Raw genomic sequence first — 20,756 nt, forward strand, 5'->3', positions numbered from 1 at the left:
CCTTCCCCAGGCAGGGATGGGGCAGATCCTGCACCTCGGCACTGCACTCGCCACCCCGGCAGCGCTGTCTGTGTCCTCACACCTATTGCCCTGCAGCAGGTCTATTCCAGCAGCCAGGAACACAGCTCCACTTGGGCAGCCGTGGACACCCCGTGGGATGGGCCTTGGGACACCTCGGAGGTGGTGCTGCCTCAGTAAGAGCTTCTGCCCCATAAGATGGTGTTTGTCCCCCTGAGCCTGTGACCAGCAAAAGGCTGGGACACGCAGCCGTGAATACCAGGCATAAGGTGGCTCTGGTGAGCAGGGCTGGCTGATGGCCAGGGACAGGATCACCCTCTGTTCCAGAATCAGCAGTGTATCCCGATGGATTGTGTCAGACAATGCCAGAGCTTTAGTCCTGGCTTCCCTTGATATGCCTCAGTTTCCCCACCCATCATGCTGCGAATGCACTGGGCACTCACTGGACAGAGGGGCAACAAAGAGCAATGATTGATGTTGCACCAGACAGGGCTACTGGCTCATCCAGGAGACAAACCGATGTCAGGGCTCCCCTGTGGCTACTACACAAAGGGCCCAGAAACTTGCTGTTGGTGGACACAGGTCTGCTCCTCTCTGGTGTTTTGGATCTGGAGCAGGCAATGCAGACAAGGTGAGGTGTGTCTGTGTCAGGATGGTCTGCATGAACGCTGCAGTGGGCTCCTGGGCTCTTGGCTTCCAGCCCCGCTCCGGTTTCTGGGCACTGGAAGGACGCGGATGCCCTTGAGGCTGCACCCGAGCTACAGCAGCAAGAGCTGGGATGGGAAAACCGGGGCTGGTGAAGCAGCGGGGCCCTGTCCTTCCCCCGGGGCCAGGCCCCAGGGCTCGGGGAACACAACGCCTTTGTTTTGCTCCTTGGCCTGCACAAGGAGCCCTTCCCTCAGCCCCACAACACCAACCCTTCAAAAGGGCTGTGCCCCCCTCCCGTTCCCCCAGCGATGCTAATGTGCCAGGGCTCTTCCCAGGAAGCCTGGGAGAGATCAGCCTGGTTAGACAGTTTCACCACTTGTTAAATGTGTGTTTAGCGATCTTGTGAGTAGACAAGAACAAATACAAACAAGCCGGGCTGGAGAGCCCCTGCCCCTCCGCCCTGCCTGGAACGCACCAGCCCCAAAGCCTTTCTTCTCTAACCACTTAAAACTTTCATTTCTTCTGAAGCCACAACAAGGCACACTTTGTAAAGCAAATGAGTAAACAGCAACTTTCAGCTTAAAAGGAAAACAAGGGGGAGGGACTGTTTTTAATTACTGGATTTTAAAAAGGGCTTTATTCGGTTAATTGCTTTCTGTTGTAAAATGTTCTTCTGCGCACAGCCCTGGTTTGAGCTGCATCGCTGCTGGCCAGATGGCATTGCAGAGGTAATGACAGCATGTGCGTTCGCTGCTCGGGTACACAAGTGCCTTTAACATTCACAGACATCCCCCCGAGCCCTCCCAGCCTCATGGAAATGACACGAGGCACCAAGTTGTGCTCAGACATGACCAGTGGTTTGGCATGTCCAACTCGCATCACTTCCAAAGGACCGGGGGATGAGCAGTCGGCACGCACAGAAAAGCCTCCGCAGCGTTTCAAGCCGAGTTCCCAAAAGGGCTAATTGCTGATGATTGCCACGGCTGCAGCGTGTTACCTTCCTCGTCTGGGGTAACAACCCATGTTCGTGCGAGGTGCTGTGCTCAGCTCGGTCCTACCCTTCTGGAGCAGGGAGTGACAGCGCTGCGAGGGCTGGCGCGGCAGCGGCGTGCGTGGAGGCATCTGAGCACATACGTGTGCGTGTGGCTTGGTGCAGCAAGATGGATTCCAACTGTATCCCTGATGATCACAACCAGCTTGGAAGATACCCCAAGAGCCTGTGGAGACAGGAGGATTAGAATGAAGAGAGCCAGCTAAGAGGTGCACAAAGGGATCGTCAGCAGAAGCGCCACCAGCGCAGAGCTGTGAAGCTGTCGCTGTGCTGGGGACAGATGGCACGGGGAATGGACAGGCAGAGGAGGCAGCGGGAGACTCTTCTTCAATTGGATCAGCCTTGGAGGGGAAGAGCAAGGAAAGGAAATGGAGCAGGAATGGCCTTGGGCTCCTGGCAAGTGGAACTGCCCGGGCGCTCCTGAAAGCGCTGTGGCTCCTCACTGCAGGCTGGGCACTGCAGGGGTGTCCATGGTGAGCAGGGGCCTCATGGGTAGCAGGAGCGCGTGTTCTTTCCTCCCTTGTCAGCTTAGAAAATACCAGGAGGGAGCACACACATGTGGGGAATAGGGCCAAGGAGGCTCCTGGTCCTCTTTCAGTGGGGACAGGGATCATCCCCTGCCCCTCCTCACGCTGGCCAGCATCTGCTGCCTCAGTCAAGACAAGCTCCCAGCACAGAGGAGGGCAAATGCACATCCAAAGGGCTTCCAAAGCCACCAGCCCTCAGCCACAGAGGCCCCAGGGTCAAGGAGCGCGCAGAGTTCAGGGCAGAGGCTGAACCTGCAGCGATGGGGCCACCGTGCTGCTGTTCGTCCATGGCAAGCTCATGGCTCCTTGTGTGGCTGCTCCCCACTTCGTGTCCCCCCAACCCACGCTGGTGCTTTCCATGTGGCTGCTTTGAACAGGCAATCTTTGCAAAAACAAAGACAGGAGAGAACACTGACAGCAGTACCAGCAGGAGGGAAGCATCCAGGCTTACCTCAAGGCTCTCTGGAGCAGCGCTGTGCCTGTGGCAGCAGCAGCATTCCTGCAAGGAGACTGTTGTTCCCTGCGCCCACCGTGGCAGGTGGCTCTGCTCCTGCCAGCAGTGATGAATGCTCACTTTCTCTAATTCAAGTAGCAGGAAGCTAAATCTTGTTCCTTTGCCTTTCAGGCTGTCAGCTGGAACAATTGCCCACCTGTAGCACCACCCCAGGGATAGGAATAAGGAACAGAACACAATGCTGCCAGAGGAACGGACCACGTTCCCAGAAGACCTCCTAATACTGCATTGCCATGTTGTGTGCCCACACAAGAGAGGGATCAGCGCTGTGGTGGGCAGTGCTGCTGCTTCCAGGCAGCCGTGCAGGCGGGATGGGGTGGGAATGAACATGCAGGGGACATGCACAGAGCACAGCCGTGGTGCACGAGCAGCGGGGAGGAGTGTGTGAGCACATGGGCATGGGTTCGTGCGAGTATGTACAGCTATGCACGTCCTCTTGGGAGACACATACCGCTGTGAGATGAAGCGCCAGGCGCTCTGCAGCAGCTGGGGTGACCGGTGTTCCCATCCTGGGGCTTCCAAACCAGTTGGGTTTGTCCCACGGCTGCCCTTGCATCCTCAGCACCCGGCACAGGCAAGCATGTGCTGGTGGCTCCGCTCCTGCTTGCTTCCCCTTGCGCCAAGTGCTCTGCTGCTCCCTCCTGCACCCAACGTGCTTCTCTGCCACCTCCGGCATTCCATCATCAGTTCACAGCCAGGCCCAGCGCTCCCGCCGGGATGCTCCCAAGGCAGCGGCCGTCACGGCTGGGCTAAATCTGACAATTACACACAGCTGGAGGAAGCCCAGATGAGGATAAGGATGCAAGCAACACGGACCCTCCGTGCAGGACGGGAGGGCAGCGGGAGGCACCGACACGCACACGCACAGGCCAGCGCTGTTGCTGCGGGAGGAAATTATTAATTTGCTGGGAATAAAGTCGGCAGCGAGTCAAAGCCCGTCCTCCCAAAGAGAAAAGCCTCCCCCTTCCCCTGCCCGCCAGCAGCCCTGTCGCCTTTGTGCTGGGAGACGGGCCCAACACAAGGGCGTCTGTCTGGGCACCACGTCCCCGCGGCGGGATGAAGCGCATCCATCGCTCCCCCAGCGGGACTCGCGGTGCCCTGATCCCACCTCCCAATGCCATGGCGGGAGGATTGCAGCCACAGTCATGCCCCCCCTCCCAGACATCCCTTTGTCAGTCACTGTGGCAACAGCCGCAGCCCAAATGCCGCTTCCCTGTTTGTTTTCCCTGTCTCCATCTCGGTGGCAGCCGCAGCCTCCCTCCCTCCGGCTCTCCGAGCGGGAGCCGGGGTATTCAGGGCTCGGCAGCCTGAATGAAGCCAGATCCCTGGACACATTCCTGTGGTTGGGGTTTTTTTTTCCCTTCCCTTTTTATTCCCCCCCGCCTCTTCTCCCTTGCTTGGCACAAGCTAAAGGATTCAAAAGGAAGCCAGGCTTGGCAGACACGGGGGGAGGAGGGAGTGGGGAGATGAAAGAAGGCCTCTCTCCAGCTTTCCCTTCCAGTTCCCACACTCAGCTCCTAATGATTCCCAGCCGCACCTGGAGGAGGCCGCCGAGGAAGCGGGGGCTTGTTTATACAGCCATAGGAAAGGTCCCCATGGCCCGGCTGTGCTGTGTGGGGTGGCCCCACAGCCCCATCACTCCAGGGGACAAAGGTGCCCGAGGTGGCCACCTGAGATGGTGGCTCTACCTCAGTGTCACACTGGTGTTTACCATGGTGCCCCATGCCAGAGCTGGTGATGAGGAAAACTTCCCCATTCCCAGCTCGGTGGGCTTCAAGCATTGCCCTTCCCCATGGAGGACATACCCCATGTGGTGGTGGTATGTCCTCCATACCATCTGGGACCTATGCGTTAGGGACTGTGGGGGCTCAGATGGTTACAGGGCTGTGCTGAGGCAGCGATGCTGTTCACACACTCCCCACACACAGGCCTGAAGGGGAAGGAGCAACAGGCCACACCATGGAGGGTGGTGATGCCACTTGGAGCACATTGGTTCATGAAGGATGCCTGCAACAGGGACTCCTGCCACCATGGCACCCCCCTGCCGCCACGCAGCCCTTGTTGCCCTCTTGTGGCACCTGCTCAGCACCACAACCATCCCTATCCCTGTCCTTGTCCCTGTGCCCACGGCTGTGGCAGGAGAAACAGGCCCACCATTCCCCAGAGGAATCACATCCCCACCAGGATGGGTACGAGTTTCCATCACACTTCCACCTGTGCACATATTCCTGACAGATGCAGCCCTAAAGCAAGCACCGCACAGGGCCAGCAGAGCCAGGCTACCCTCGCAGGGCAATTGGGGCAAGCTTTCCCAAGTTTATCCTCCCTCTCACAGGATAAAGATTCCTCTGGTCCTCAGTCAGGGCTTGGCAGCATTTTGTGAAGCGTTGTTCTGCTTGCGACTGGAAAAGGTCAGGGGGGATGGCATCAACTCCACTGCCTGCAGACGATAACTTGCATTGCCCTGAATGGGTTTGCTTCATCTTGAGGGGGAAATCACTGCTCTACTGCTGATGGCCACAGTGACAAGCATGGACCAGATCCAGCTGCAGGCTGCTCACGTGTACACAGAGCCAGCCCTGGGCTCTGCATCCCCTCTTTGCCACATGGAGAAGGGATAACCATGGCATTTGCCCTAAGTGAAAACAAGAAAAGTCCACTCCTGCGCCCAGGCCTGCTGCATTTCTCCAACACACTAATGCCCATCTCCTCCTAAGTCATTCAACAAGAAAACTTGGCATGGGTTGTGCCATGCTGGCAGCACGGGGCTGCCATTGCTCCAGTGCAGCCCCAGCAGACCTCCTCCTCTCCTCCTCCTCGGTGGGATTATGTGCACAGTCCTGTCTGGCACAGCGCTGCCAGCACAGCTTTGAAGTGCAGCCCTGGTAACAAAGCTGCTGCTGCAGGAATGGGAAAACACTGGGACAGAGGCATCTCCACCTCCATCACTCACTGGCCTGGGCAGAACTGGAGAAATGAAGCAGTTCTGTAAAAGGCAAAGCTCCAGGCAGAGAACAGGGAATATTTGCTCTGGACATACAACATCTTTGCCCTCTTGCATTTTGCTCCAGCCCTTTAACCAAAGGGTTGTTTCCACCAATGTGGGTGACACACAGAGCTATGTAAGGACCATCATCAAGCTGTGGAACCCTCTGGCTCCCAGACAGAGCCGGACAAGCCCCACATGTGGGGCTAAGGAATAAGTGGGGTGGAAGGTGGGTCTATTTACCCCACAAACTCCTGGTCAGAGGCCATGCCTTAGACAGAAACCGCCTGGTGCATCTTCCAAGGCGCTGGCCCAGTGTGGAGCTGCCTCTTTCCCCGTCAGCGGGCGATGAGCAGCTCCACACATGCTGTGTTGAGTGGGTGCTTCACTGGTGGCCTCCCCAGCACCACATGGCTGAGTCCTGGGTGCACCAGGCGACCTGTTTTAGGCTCCGGTGACAGAGGCATCAGCAAACGCTGCTATAAATAGTGGTGTCGAAGGAATGAGGTGCTCAGGCTGTTCAAATCCTGGCACGGCCCCGCTAGCGCTGATAGCGAGTGCCCTTTGCTTGTTCTCTTGCCGCTAGGTCCTCTTATCTATTCCTCCAAGTCCGGGTGTTTCTGTCACCCTGTCACCAGGTCCCCTGCTCTGATATTTCAGCCTCCTGGGGTGGCTGCAGGTCCCTGCTCGCATTTGTTGGCCCTTATTCTGTGCTCCAGAAAGGAAGTAAAACTAAATGTGCTGCAGGGACGAGGTGCAGTCACCTCATGGGACCCCTCATGGCCAATACCACTGGGTCGTAAGGACAGCCCTGTACTTGCATGGCCCCTACACACTGGGACCTGTTGCTGGCCATGCAGGCGTCACTGCAGATATGGGGTTTCACTGCACTTCAGAGCACTCCTGGATTGCTGCTCTTCTTCTGCAAGGAGCTGGAGTCATCCTCCAGACCTGATGTTACCTCTGGATCATCCTGATCTGTCACAGTGATGGGGAAACTGAGGCAGGGAGGTGTCATGACTTACCCTATATGTACGTGAGGACCAGGAGAGCAGAGTCCACATGCTGCCTGACCTGCCATGCAGCTGGTCATCAGGGATGTCACATCCTCACCAAGAACCCCATGAGTTTTGGGGTTAAATCCTGGATTTGTGATGAAAAGCAGTTCTTGCTGCTCAAAGACCATGATTACCTTGTGAACATCTGCACTGACAATAGCTGAGTGGCAGCATAATTCTCCACCAGCTCTGCCTCCGCTTTCTCCTCCTCCGTGATCTACATTTTAAAGCACACTCATCATAAAGCTTGATGAGAACCCCAGAAAACAGGCAACAGAAACAAAAACCTCAGGCTTGCAGCAAACCAACAAGAAGACATCACAGACCCATCACTGGTCCGCAGGAGCAAGTCAAGGGCTCGGAGTGGTCTTTGAATGAACATCAGAGGCAGCTCTTGGCTTTGGTGTAGACATCCCGACCTCTCAAGACAGTGTGGGCCCACCTGGACCTTCACTGGTGCAACATGGGCCTTATCAGTGCTGGATTTATTTTTCCTCCAGGCATCTGGTGGAAGAACATGCAGGGAAAGCATTCCAGCAAGCAGGAACACTCTGCTGAGGGCCATCCATCCATCTCTTAAATGAACACCCATAGCAGAGATGCTGCCCAGGGGTCTATGGACATTCCTTGGCTATATTTGGTGACAGATGGAGAATTTGTTGCTTCCCCTTAATCCATCTGTTCTTATTGGCAGGGAGGGGCTAACACCAGAACTGCAGTGTCGCTATTCGGATAAACCCGGTACTTCAGCAGCAATAAATCTCCTCTAAAAAGCTTTTGCTGCCTCCCACCTGTTGGCTGGGAGATCAAGTTGACAAAAGTCTTCTGCCAAACTGTATTTTTACCCCAGACTTCATCACGAGCCCAGGTTACAATAAAAGCCTGTTGACAAAGCAGAGCAATGGAGCTGGATCACAGCACATCTCTCAACCGGAATCCCACCTCTCCCACAGCTCTCCAGTTCCCAGGTAGCTGCTTTGATTCTATTTTCTGAACTCCTTTAAACCCCAAAATGCCCTTTTCCTTCTCATCACACCCACCCCCTCGCCATAAACATGGGAGGTCCTAAGCTGGGACCCCAGGCTCTTGCTGGCTGCACCAGGAAGCCAAAATACCCATTGCGAGAATGGCAACAGAGCGAGGCTGGGACAATGGTTTATTACAGAACAACACCCCGAGGGGTTCCATTAACAGGGCAGCCCATCCATAAGGAAAACCACTGGAGGACAATGAAGTGAAACCCACAGCAACAACACACAGCGGGAAGTTCAGTCCTTGGCCAGGGCAGCACAAGAGGCACAACCGCACCGGCCCATCCGGGTGGGATATGTGCCCAGGCTTAATCCCCCAGCCCAAGGAGACAGCACAGAGGGGCACACAAGGGAAGTAAAACAGCAGCAAATCCACCTCTGCCAGTTGTAGTAAAGGAGGAGAAAACAACGTGGGAAGCCATGTGGAGAAAAGCAAACAGGGCAGCCACTGCAGGAGCAGAATATCCTCCCTGCACAAGGACTGGGGAGGTGCAGAGCGAGGTCTGCCTCACTTGGGGCCCATTTGCTGAGCCCCTAAACTGCCCTGGCAGCAGGAGAACCTAAGCAGAGTCACTAAAACTCCTGCCTTCACCATACCCCTGCTGCCAGCTCGCCCCCAGCTCCTGTGCATCTCAGGACGGAAAGGCAGCAGTGAAAGCTGCTGAGATCCAGGGCTGTGCCCCAGAACCATTACACATTGCTGACAGCATCTTCAGACAGAGCATCTCCTCCTGCACAGCACAGCCCTGCCAACACCTCTTATCTGAAACACGCATCCCCCATGGCACCCAGTGCAAGCACCCATCCCCAGTGGCTGTTCTTGCACCCTTATCCAATCCCACCAGCACCCTGGGGTTCCCAAGGGCTTGCTGACAGCTCCATTCCTCTTCCAACATCACCTCCTGGGCTGGCAGGACACCATGGAAGTGTTTCCTGGGAGGCCAGGCTGTTATCCCAGCTGCCAAAAGGTCTCCGAGATACAGTTCAGATCCCAATATCTGGGGTTCACGTTGAAAAGACAAGGCCTTGTTATAAACTTGTATATTAATAGGTTATTAGATACTCATTTCTTTCAAGACTTTTTTGTGTCTGGATTTTAGACTCTTCTCTAAGGTGCTCCTCACCCAGATGTGACAAGTAACAGTCAAAGTGAAATAGTTCTGGGGGGTGGGGAAAGTGCAATTTCCTTTTCTCTGCTAGAGCAGGATTTAGTGCAAAGAGAAAAGAGTCTCCCAAGCCATCCGAGGCATCACCAGCTTGTGCGTATGATCATGCAAAGTGCCCTGCAAAGGCGAGCCAGAGGCAGACACATACCTCAGAAAACCTCAGCCCACGGAGCTGGTGTTTGTAGAAAGCTACTGTCTGACAACACTGAGCATCCTTCGTGCCCAGCCATGGGGTGTACCGCCTACAAAAGACAAAAAGGAGGGGAAAAAAACCCACAAGAAAGAAGTAATCTTTAATTCTCCTCCTCCCTCCCCGCCGAGAGCATCCTTTGGGACAGGGCTTTGTGCAGAAGCATCAGTGTGATTTTCACACCGATCTGGAAGCAGCTCTCCAATTGATTTCTCTTCCTGTTTTTCCATTGGAGCTTTGCTTCTCCCGCACAGCATCACTAGCAGCGGTGTCTATTTTAGGAAACACCAGCGGTTTTAAGAAGCTAAGAAGAAGATGATGATATCAACTCACTGGGCTCAGCCTAGAAAGGGGGAATAAAATCCTTTAATTAAATCCCCCAGGCTGAAATCCTCTGCAGATTTACCTAAATGGACTTCAAATGATGTCTCTAACGCATTAGGGTCTGCTTTTAACTTAATTCAAGCCCCAGGCATGTGTCTGCAGAGCCCGGGGTGCTTACAGCAGAGCTGGCCATTGAAGGCCTCACTGAGATGATTATAAATCACACAACTGGGAAACCCAAACCCAAGAACCTGGGCCAGCAACTCACTAACCCAGAGCTCCGAGTAGGAAACAGGACTTTCGTCTTTCTTTTTCACGTGTTTGCTTCTATTTTCCCCAATTTTAGTGCATGAAAGGAAAGCTGTTCAGCTGACAAAAACCTTGCTGAAAAGACAGGAAAGATTTTCTGGCTGGGGAGGAGGGGCTGGCGCTGTGAAGGAACAATATTATGGTGGAAATTTAGTTTAAAAGGGCAATATTTGGTTTCAAAGCTGCAAGAAGGGGTTTTGTGCGCTCCCAACTTTCCAGTTCAACAGCTCGGCCTGAGCATTTGCTTTGTAAGTCAAGGCTTTGGGAATCACCTGGGGTTTTAAAGAAACACCAATAAATTAAACCTGGTATAAACAGTGCGCAAAAGGAGGGATCCATCCTCCAGGGGGTTTGCCTGAAGCAAGTGCAGAGGAAAGGGGAAATGGCTCATGGGGCTGCCCGGGAACAGGGACAATGCCAAGACATTGCAATAATACAGAGGCAAAAGGAAGCCTTTCATCAGCCCCTTCCTCCATCCATGCCCCCAGCACGGCTCCCGCTGGGAATAACCTCGTGCTCGCAGGGCAAACACTCTGTGCCTTGAGACCCCAGCCCAGGTCAGAGTGTGGTGCACGGGTGAAGCTGTGCTGACCAGCCAGCTCCACTACTTGCTGTTCGGGGTTTGCTTCTCCTGCGCCGGCTTCTTGTGCTTCTGGGCGATGCCATAGGGGACATGGGCAGCGACGGTGCCCATCTCTTTGGCTCCCTCCACGTGGAACATCTGGTCATCGAAGAAGATGTGAGGACGGATCTTCTTCAGCAGCGGCCCCTTGGGGGCCCCGGCCAGGAACAAAGCCTCATCCGTCTCCAGGCCCCAGCTGCGCAGAGTCTTTAGTGCCCGGGCTCCCGAGCTGGCCGCGCTCCGGGCAGTGACCAGGTAGGTGCGAATGGGACATTCCATCCTCAGCCCCTTGGAATAGAACTTCTTCTGCAGCTTCCCCAGGGCCTCCAGGAAGCCCTTCAGGGGTCCCTGTCAAAGCAAGAAGAAACCATCACTGTGCAGACCTCCACATTATCCCTTCCTCCAGACACCCAGTCCCAGCAGAGCCAGGTATGTGGCTGACCCCTTCTCCCTGCGAGCCCCAGAAACAACAGCAAGGGGCCAGCCGCAGCCATCCCATGGGCCAGCTGACCCATGGCATCTCACACTCCATGTGCCAACCCCTGGCTTGCTCCCAGAAGCAAGAACATCTCTGTGGGCTTCCTTCCAGAGGCTATTTCTGGCTGGACCCCAGCACTACCTGTGCCAGAGGCTTGTTCTCGTGAGCCTTTTCGTGCTCAAAAAACATGTCCAAGCCATGAGCCTTCACAATCTGCTCCGACTCGTCAGAGAACAGCACAGCATCACCATCGAATGCCACCCGCAGCTGGTTCTCCGACACTTCCAGGTCTTTGCTGGGGCTGAAGATGGTGGCTGCAGCGATCCCTGTGGAGGTAAAGCGTGAGGCAAGAAGCAGCAGTTACCCAAGGACCCAGCCTCGCAGCTTATTCATTGAGGAGCAAAGCAAAACACAACAGGCTGGAAGCAAACACTGCAAGGAGATGCAAACACCCAATAGTGCCTGCAGCTTGGCCCCAAGACCTTTTACAGCAAACCCAAATCCCCAGATGACAAACCTCCCTTGGCATACAAGAATTAATGGGGAAAAACGGTGCTTTTGCCTTGGAAAAGCTGTGGAGCTTGAAAAACCCCTTATTTCTATGGAAACTAGAGGCTCTTTGGAGCATCGAGGATGGGAAAGCTAGGCAGACCCTAGCGTTCACATCGATGCAGGGACAGGGACATTGGAGCTATAGCTGTTGACGCCAACCCTCTGAGGGCTCCAGGCTCCCCCCACTTTCCCCCACAAGCCAAACCTCAGACTCACCCTCTTCAATGGCCCCACTCACTTTCTCGGCATCGGAGGAGAGGTAGAGGTTGGTGTGATAGGCCTTGAGGTAACAGATGGGGCTGTTCCCTCCCGTCATGCAGAACCTCTCGATGAACAGATCTGAGGGCAGATGGACCCGGGGTGAGCCTGGCTGCCCCAAAAAAGCTTTGACACCGTTCCCCCGTGGCCTCCCAAGAGTGACATGATGGGGCTAACGTTGGTACCACTGTTCAACAGCATGGTTGGTGGCCAGAGCATCCTCACCACCAACCAACTGTCACTCAGAGCCCAGAAAACTTGGGAGAGGTGGGTTCAGCGCATGGTTTGGAGGCAGAGACAAGAGGACATGCCTCCTTTTCCTGCTGCCAAGCAATAATGCTGCCCAAAAGCCATGGGTGCCTGCACAGAGCACAGCTTTGCTGCCAGCTCACCGTAGTGATTGATGCTGTTGATCAAGCGAACCCCAACCTGGGCATGGTTGTTGGTCATGAGGACGATGTCAAAGAGCTCCTCGCTGTCAGGGTAGAGCTCGCGCAGCTGCGTGTTCACCGCCTCCAGTGCCTGCAGCACCCAGGGAGAGGGGGAAGGAGTCAGTGAGCCCCCAGCACAGCCCTGACCCCCTTAGCACTGAGCAAAACACTTCTGTGACCAAAACCAGGGATCTGACCGACCCCAACTGCACCCCGAGCCACAGTGGCTCCAGCTGCGAAAAAGAGACTGATGTGGTGAAAACACACGGAGCTACTCTGCTGTCTGCACACACAAAAGGTTTTGAGCTTTCATTAGGAGGTGGGAATAACTCAGAGTTACAGGTAAGTGTTTTTCAAGCAATCAGAAACAAGACAACATCTCTACCCCCCAAGTGGATTAGGTTATTCATTGGGAATGGGCAAGAGGTTGCTCTGGTGAGAGCCAGGATACAAACCTGCCCTAAATCCAGTGGAATTCAGGGAAATTCCACTGGGGCAGAAATTGGAAAATATTTGTACAGTTTGAAATGCCTCATTGCAACATGTCAGCATGAGGAGTTGGCGGCTCCAGCAAGGCTGAATTCAGCCAGTTTAAAAGAATAAATACAATTTAATTTAAAAAAACCCCAAACAAATAAAAATATGAGAATTCCCCAAAGGGAAATGATCCAAAAAGATTTCTTCAGCTCTTGGGCTCAGTTGCCAATTTGGAAAATCCAGCATTTCCTCAGTCTTGGAAGAAGCACATCACTTGCCAGGAAGTTTATTTGACCTCTGTTTGCTCCGTGGCTACATCCCCTCTGCCACACTGCTCATTTCCCACCCCTTCCCCGCACAAGCACCCCATTGCCCTCCCCTCTCCCCAAACATTTTGGGTGAGGACCACAGAGCAGGTCTTGGCTCCGGCGGGTGGATGCTCACCTTGACGAAGGGGAAGGCAGCACCAGGGAGGAAGGGCTCGTTCTCGTGGTCCAGCTGGTATTTCACATAGGCCTCCACCCCCTGCTCGTTGTAAATCTTCTGCTCCTCCTCCATGCGGAACAGCGCGCGCGAGGACACCGCGATGGTGATGGCGTTCTCGGGCTTGGGCTGCAGGGGAAGAGAAGCAATGGGGAGGCAGCCCCTGCACCAGACCTGAGATGGGACCTGCTGACTTCCAGCATGAAGTGCAGGTGACACCTCCATAGCGATGTGGAGGATAATGGGGCAGCTGCAATCCTGATCTTCCAATGCTTCGGCAGGCAAAGCCCTGATGCACCATCCCCACGCATTCAGGATACCCAAGAGCCTTTTTCTGCTGCTCACACCATGCCCAAGCACTCCCAAAGCAAACAGGCTCCCAGGATCCATCCAGACCCCAGGAGAACCACTCAACCCCAGGCAGAAGGAATTTGGGTGGCTTTCCACCCCTCCCCAGCCAGGAAAAGCCACACACTGCGGTTTGGCCTGCTCCGCACTCCCACGATGCTGTCCAGATGTGACAAACAACCCGTGCCAGCTCAGCTCATAAAAACACTTGATATAGTTATTGTGGGCGGAAACATGACAAACAGGTGGTGCAAGCAGTGATTTATGAGTCATTATTATTAATGTTCGAGGGCTTGATCCAAAATCCACTGAAGTCAGCAAGGGGCCTTGGCAGCAAGAAAGGGGACACCAGGAAAGTCAATCTCGTCTTGACCCCCACCGGTCCTTCCTCTCCCCTCGGAGGGCAGAAGGGTGTTAATCCCCATCACTTGCTCACAAGTATGAAAGCAAGTTCGTTACTGATGGCCAACAAGAAATCCTCACTCCCAGAACAGCAAATCCTAAGGAAGGACAGTGGTGCAGCTGCCCTGAACCCAGCAAACTGCCCACAGCAAATCCCAGGAGCAGGACAGGGTTTGGGGCTCACAGCCGGGATGCTCCCTGGGAGCAATCCCAGCCCACACACTCTCTGGCTGTGCCCAGGGATGCACCTCCACAGGGAGCCTGTGAAATCCAGGTCATTGGCACTCCAGAAACACCTCACCCTCAGCTCCTCTGTGACTTCCACGATCCTGGCGCTGCCCCTGTGAGTAATGCTCCAGCAATGCTGTTTGCCATGGGGCAGGAGGGCACCTTCGCCAGCTCCACACACCCAGGTGCTCTGAAGTTCAAGCTTTCACCCCGCCTAGGGCTCAGCTTTGCAGGAACAGCAGCCTGGCAGGGACACGGCACCCATCGGCACTGGGGATCCTGCCCTGGGGCTCGCTCTGCCCCCAGCCCGGCCCCGCTGATCCTGCCCAGCCTGGAGACGCACCCAGGGCTGAGTCAGTGCAGCCTTAATGCCATTCCCAGCCCCAATGCCATTCCCAGCCCCATGAGCAGTACCTGAGGCCAGCCCTGCAGCGTGGACGGTCCCTGACACCTCTCCAGAGCCACACCAGTACCCAAAATCCCCCTGCACGCAGATTACACAGCGGGCGCTGAGGACTAGACGCACATTAGCTCAGGCTGAGAACATCGCTGTGGCCAGAGGGATCCCTTTCCCACAGCATTTGCAGAGGAATTAGGTCTCATTTGGAAGAATCTGTTTTACACAGGCAGGTAAACACCCCCCAGGGCACAAAAGATCACCCAGGTCCATGCCCAAGCTGATCAGCGACACCAGCATCACTCCCGCCAGTGAACCACAGCCAGGTCCCCATCTCACCTTTACCCCCCCAATGGGTGTTAGCTATTAACCTGGAGCGCCAAGACTTGGCCTGTGACAACTCATTAATTAACAACTCTGGTGTTATGGGCCATTTATTAGCTGAAAATATTAATAACTAATAAAGGTCTTGGCACATCCGGCCATTAGCCTTCAGCAAGGAGCCCTGCTGCTCCATGCTGATCCCAAGTTCCTGCCAGCGCCGAGTTATTTACACAGGAGATCTGTTGGGTGTTTGCTCCCTGCTCTTGGTGCCTGAGGGACAATGGGGCAGAGCATCCTGTGCAGGAGGATTCCCAGCAGAACCAGCAGGTCAGCAGCACGCACAGCACAGGGAGATGCTCCAGGGGATGAGGCGCTGGCACAGGGTGCCCAGAGAAGCTGTGGCTGCCCCATCCCTGGCAGTGTTCAAGGCCAGGTTGGACACAGGGGCTTGGAGCACCCTGCTCTAGTGGAAGGTGTCCCTGCCCGTGGCAGGGGGTTGGAACTGGATGAGCTTTAAGGTCCCTTCCAACCCAAACCAGGCTGGGAGTCTATGAGATGTGTGCGGGGCTGTAAGCAGAGCCTAGCTGGGTGCCCAGCCTGGATTTGCACCTCTATCTCCCCACACCTTGCACCAGGCGGTTGCCAAGAGCACAAGCACCTTGCGCAACAGCAGCAGGCTGCTCAAGGTCCCTTCCCTGCCATTAAAGGCACCAGCCTCCAGGAGGTTCATTTAAGAGGCAATAAACACAGCAATAAAAATAACCGTAAGCCTGGGGCCTCGCTCTGCCCCAGCCTGGGCTGCTGGAGCCCCAGCTGCTGCCGGGTGGGAAACCCGGCCTCCGGGAATGGGACCTGCCGGATCCTGTTCGCTCCTGCCATGAAAGATTTGCACCTTTGGAGGACTTTCTGCAGGAACATCTCACCCAGGTGCTAACACAGCTCTGGGCTGGGCTGGGATTATCCCTGTTTGTTCACTGGGAAATGCTGACATTTATAAAACAAGGCAATTCTGCTCTGTGAGGATGGATCTGCATTTGGACATTCCTTTGAAGTGGAAGTTTCACTTGGAAGTGTTCCCTCCTCAAGGTTGTTTGGATGCTTCTCCATCCCCACTGGTACTGTAGATGATCATTACTACACCCAAAACCAGGAACCGCAGCACCTCAAATCCTCCATCAGAGCACTGCAAACAACCCAACAAACCCCACTTTGCCCTGAAACATCACAGTTTGGGGGGAAATACCCTTCACTTTTAATAGGAAGTGTGTGCATGGAGAGGTCCCGCTCACAGCCCTCACTGGGATGTGTTTAGTCCCACGAGCTGTTGTGGAGCTCAGCACCCATCCCAACACAGCCTCCTCCTGCCCCGGCCCCCGTGGGTTTGGGCACTCTGAATGGCAAACCCTGGTTCACCCTCAGAGCAGCATCCAAGGTCAGCCAACATCAGTTAAGTGGCCGCTGGGCTCTGCCCAGCCAAATCCAATTGAATGTGCTGCCTGGGGATTCATGGTGAGCTCCTCTCCCTTCCCATGGGAAGGTCAGATCCAACCCCATCCTGAACATCAAGCAAGAGATTCATGATGTATTTAACAGAAGAACGAGCAGGGTGGCGGGGGGGAAGGTCCCATCCCACCCCTGGGCTCATCCCTGGGCTCAGCCACACAGGAGAGACAGCCAGGAACATGTCCTGACAGCCCAGCCCTCTGAAGAGGAACATCATCCCTTGGCACAGGGGCGATGGGTGGTCCACAAGGTCCAAATAAACCCATCTCAGAAGCATCAGTGACCCCTTCCAGCAGGTTCCAGCTCCATAAAGTGCAAAATCCATCCCAGACCCAAACACCCCAGTATGGGTACAGATGTATTTCTGTACATTGCACATTGTCCTCTGCAGACCCAACAGCTGCTGCCTTTAAATCACTCTTCTAATCACATATAAATCCTAAGCATCCCCCCAGGGATTGGGAGCAGACATTTGGAAATCCCACACGCTCCCAGATGTGCCCACAGTGGCACCAACACCAACACTGCCACCCCTGGAAGCCATCCCTGGCTGGCTCTGAGGAGGAGCCACAGCAGGGATCCCATTCTGCACCCCTTGATCCTTTTGCATTGCCTGGAGCTGAAGCTGCTGGACCCACCTCAATCCTAAAAACCTGGAGGAACCCTGGCACTTCCCTGGATGCTGCAGAAGACCAAAACTGTGGCCAAATTGGAGATGAATATTGGTGAGATCTGGTCACAGAAAGGGAAGGGCTTGCTCCAGGCTCAAGCATGGTCCCTACCCCAGCTAAAGCATCCTAAAAATGAGGCACCCCAGTGAGCTGGATGAGTCCCCATGGGTGCAGGGGACAGGCAGAGCAGGGTGCCCAGAGGAGCGGAGCTCCAGCTCCCACTAGCCCGGCCTCTCCTCCCCGCAATGTCACTGGAGAGGCTGGGGGACATATCCCGCATTGCTGAGGGGTGACAGGTCCCATCGCTGACCTCCCCGGCTGGCAGGAGCGAGGTGGGAGCAGGCTTGGGAAGAGCAGAGACTCCTGCAAAGCCGGGGAGCCTCATCGGGACGTCCTGTCCACCCCTATCCCAGCCTGGAATGGGCTCCCACCACCTTACAGCCCCTCTCCAGGAGGAGCAGAGCCCACAGCTTGCTCCTGCTCCCCCACCACCAGTACCTGCTCCGGCTGCCAGAGCCGTTGAGCCAAGAGGACAGACAGACCCAAGAGGACAGATGTCAGTGAACTCCACTGCCCACATGCACAAGGGAGCCCCGAGCGGGCTCGAGCCCCCTGCTCGGGATCAGATTAAAGTTCAGGGCAATGGCTGGAATGGTTTTGAGTTTTCCAGAGGCATTATTTATAATCAGAGAGTGCCCTGCAGCCATCCATCACTGCCCCGGCAGCTGCCTGGCAGCACCGTGGTGTGTGACGGCAGCCGAGCTGCTGGCCATGGGCATGGGGGCCTCCAGCCTGCCCCATGGAGGGACATAGGGCCAGGCAGCTATTGTCCCCAGCCCCACATGGAGGATGGCACAGCCTAGTCCTGAGTGCCAGGATCTCAACTCTGTCGCTGGGAATCTGGGAGCTGAGGGAATCCACAGAGACAGGGGGGATCTGGAGAGATCCCAGGCAACCAAGGGCAACCCAGGGTTGTCATGGAGGAGTAGGGGCACTTCGAGAGACCCAGGGGTTCCCCAAGGACCTAGATTGAGATGAGGGCTCCAGGAAAAAACAGAGACGTACAGGAGGACCCTGAGAAGCTGGAGGACATGGGGCACTCAGAGGGTTCCATGAGAAACCCAGGGAAGATAAGGCACCCAGAAAGACCCTGGAGCATCTGCAGGAGATGGGGCATACAGAGAGACCCAGAGGGTTCCATGGGTGAACCCAGAAAAGGTGAGGCACCATACCACTGCCCCTTGCCTCAGTTTCCCCAGCTGTACAGCAGAAAAAGGCGCGCTGGTCACCGAGCTGGCCACAAAGAGGAAGAGGAGGAGCCTGGGCTGATGACAGCATGGCACGAGAGACAACCAGCGGCATCCCACCACCGAGCCAGGCTGCCCCTCTCCTCCGGGAAGGGTGACGGCAGCAGCGCTGAGGGTTGGCAGCAGGTACAGCCCTGGGGCGCTGCAGCCGGGTCCCCAGCACGGAAACCGCGGCGGCTGCTCCACGTCGGGTCCGCAGAGCCGGGGCTTGGCCGCCCGCCCTCGCCGGGGCGGTCACCGGCAGAGCTTTGCCACCGCGCTCCCCACATCCACACCGGAGGGACCCGCAGCCCCGAGGGTGGCCGTGGCCGGGTGGGCTCTCAGGGGCCAAACCGCCGCGGGACGCAGCCCCCAGCCTCACGTACCGCAGCTATAGGCGCGTTTCCAGGCGCTCCCATGTTCAAACGCGGCCGGCTCAGCCCTGGTTAGGTAACACAGGCTTTCCCTCTAATCTCCCCGAGCAGGCGAGCCTGGCAGGGGCCTCTATACCCCTGTGACACCCCGGGCAGGGACTCGGCTGTCCCCCTGCTCCACCGCAGCCACCTCTCCTGTCCCTGGCAGGGCCTCCTGCCTTGGCAGAGGCAGCTCGTGGGGCACTGAGCCGCTCTGCAAGGACACCTCAGCCCAGGAGGGACCCGAAGACACCCCGGGACCTGCGGGAACCCAGAGAGACTGCGGGGATCCAGAGGGATCCCAGGCAAACAAGTGATGCCATAGAGGAGCGGGAGCACCTGGAGAGACCCAGGGGTTCCCCAAGGACATGGATTGAGATGGGGGCTCCAGCAAAAAACAGAGACACGCAGGGGGACCCTGGAGAAGCTAGAGGACATGGGGCACCCAGAGGGTTCCATGGGGAACCCAGAGAAGATGAGACACCCAGAAGGACCCCAGAGCACCTGCAGGAGACGGTGCACCCAGAGAGACCCAGGGGGACCTGAAGGAGATGGGGATGCGGTGGGGGGGGACACCCAGAGGACACGGAGCCCCAGAGGGTACCCAGAGGGGCCGGTTCCCCTCTGGGTCGGCGGCACCGCGGGGCTCTCACCGATTTGGGTTTCTTCTTGGGGGCGAGGTTGTCGTAGAACGCTTTGGCCTCGTCCCAGGGCCGCCCCGCTGCGCCCGGCGCCCCGGCGGTTCCCGGCGGCTCCATAGCGCGGCAGCTCCGGGGCACCGGCGGGTCCGCACGTACCGGGCGCTCCCGGAGCCACCGCCGGTCGGCGGAACGCGCTTTATAAGGCATCCCATGAAGCTCCGGGGTTTCAGCCCACCGGGACATGGATTAACCGCTTCGGGACCGGGACCGAGCCCGCCCCCCCCCCCACCCCCGAACACCGGAGTCGCTCCGGGGCAGAGTCAGCGCCGGGGGCTGCAAACCCCGGGGAGCGAAGGGAAAGGGCTGGGGACGAGGTGGCACCAGCAGAGAGCGCAGGGAGGGCACCCACGGGTGGCTCTCGGTGGTCGCCGGGGTTTGCCCACCCCTGCAGAGCACAGGGTGACACCGGGTGGCCGGACAGGCACAAGGGGAGGTCAGGACCGGGAGCCCGTGGGTGCCCTGTCACCTCCATGGGTAACCTGCGCTGTGTGTAGTTAACGGAATGAACGTGGATATTAATTAAAGCTCTTCACTAAACGTTCTCCCACGAGTGCTGGTGGGATTGAGTCCAGCCAGAGCTGTGCATAGAGCCCCGGTGCCAGCTCAGGCTGAAAATGGACTAACAGACCCCCCCGAGGGTCGTGGGGAGCAGGGAGTGAACCCCAGAGACCAAAACCCATCAGCCAGGAAGAGCCAAAGGATGGAGGATCCCACCTCACCTCACCCTGCACAGGGCAGACCCCCAGCACCGAGGCCCGCAGAAGGGTTTTACCCAAAGCTCTCTGTCAGCAGCCAAACACCAGCCCTCCCCCTACAGACCACAGCCTCAGGGACCCCCGTGTCCCTGCCCTTGAGACCAACCAGACACAACCTGGCTTGCACCGAAATTCAGCCAAGAGGGCACAGCCAGGGGGAGCTGGGTGAGGTGAACAGGGCTGGCTCCAGGGCTCATCCTGCTGTCTGATCCTGAACCCTTTGTGATGCCCTCCTAGGAGTTTAGCATCATTTCAGCCTTATCAAAGACTCCTTTCCCCTTTGCAGGTCCCTCCTGGGACATACCTGAGCTTCCTTTGGGGTGGCTTCAAGGGAAGCAGGAGCTCTGAGGGCCCCAGGATCACTGAGGCTACTCTTGAGTCCCTTCCAGCTTGAGTTGCTGCCCTTTCCAACAGTAGTCCTGGCCTGTCCCCAGGCTCCCACACAGCAGGAATGACCTGATGTCCCTTGTCCCTCCTTCCCCAGGCACTGCTGAGCTGCAAACACACACACAGAGCCCAGGCGAGCCCAAGGTGCAGAGCTCTCCCCTCAGCAGCGCTCCTAAACATACACTCACTGCTCTGGCTTGGGCATCCTCCCATCACTG

General features: G+C 56.5%; 1 protein-coding gene across 3 annotated transcripts; it reads right to left on the reverse strand.

Annotated features, from left to right (window-relative positions):
- Positions 1-1,284: 1,284 nt before the first annotated feature.
- Positions 1,285-19,931, reverse strand: NT5C1A (5'-nucleotidase, cytosolic IA). 3 transcript variants are annotated; one of them, XR_003994216.1, is made up of 8 exons: positions 19,349-19,931; positions 13,085-13,252; positions 12,125-12,254; positions 11,691-11,813; positions 11,064-11,248; positions 9,148-10,792; positions 3,210-3,639; positions 1,285-1,883 (listed from the first exon to the last, which is right to left on the reverse strand). XR_003994216.1 is itself a non-coding variant. In XM_030505005.1 (6 exons), exons 1-6 carry the CDS (start codon positions 19,577-19,579, stop codon positions 10,427-10,429), a joined length of 1,203 nt encoding a protein of 400 aa, XP_030360865.1. In that variant the 5' UTR covers positions 19,580-19,931; the 3' UTR covers positions 7,942-10,426. The 3 variants fall into 3 exon arrangements, 1 of the variants encoding a protein (XP_030360865.1); XR_003994217.1 differs by lacking the exons at positions 1,285-1,883; positions 3,210-3,639 and adding an exon at positions 7,942-8,831; XM_030505005.1 differs by lacking the exons at positions 1,285-1,883; positions 3,210-3,639 and having other exon boundaries at positions 7,942-10,792.
- Positions 19,932-20,756: the final 825 nt, after the last annotated feature.

The sequence above is a fragment of the Strigops habroptila genome, chromosome 12, assembly GCF_004027225.2.
Source record: "Strigops habroptila isolate Jane chromosome 12, bStrHab1.2.pri, whole genome shotgun sequence".
Taxonomy (NCBI): domain Eukaryota; kingdom Metazoa; phylum Chordata; class Aves; order Psittaciformes; family Psittacidae; genus Strigops; species Strigops habroptila.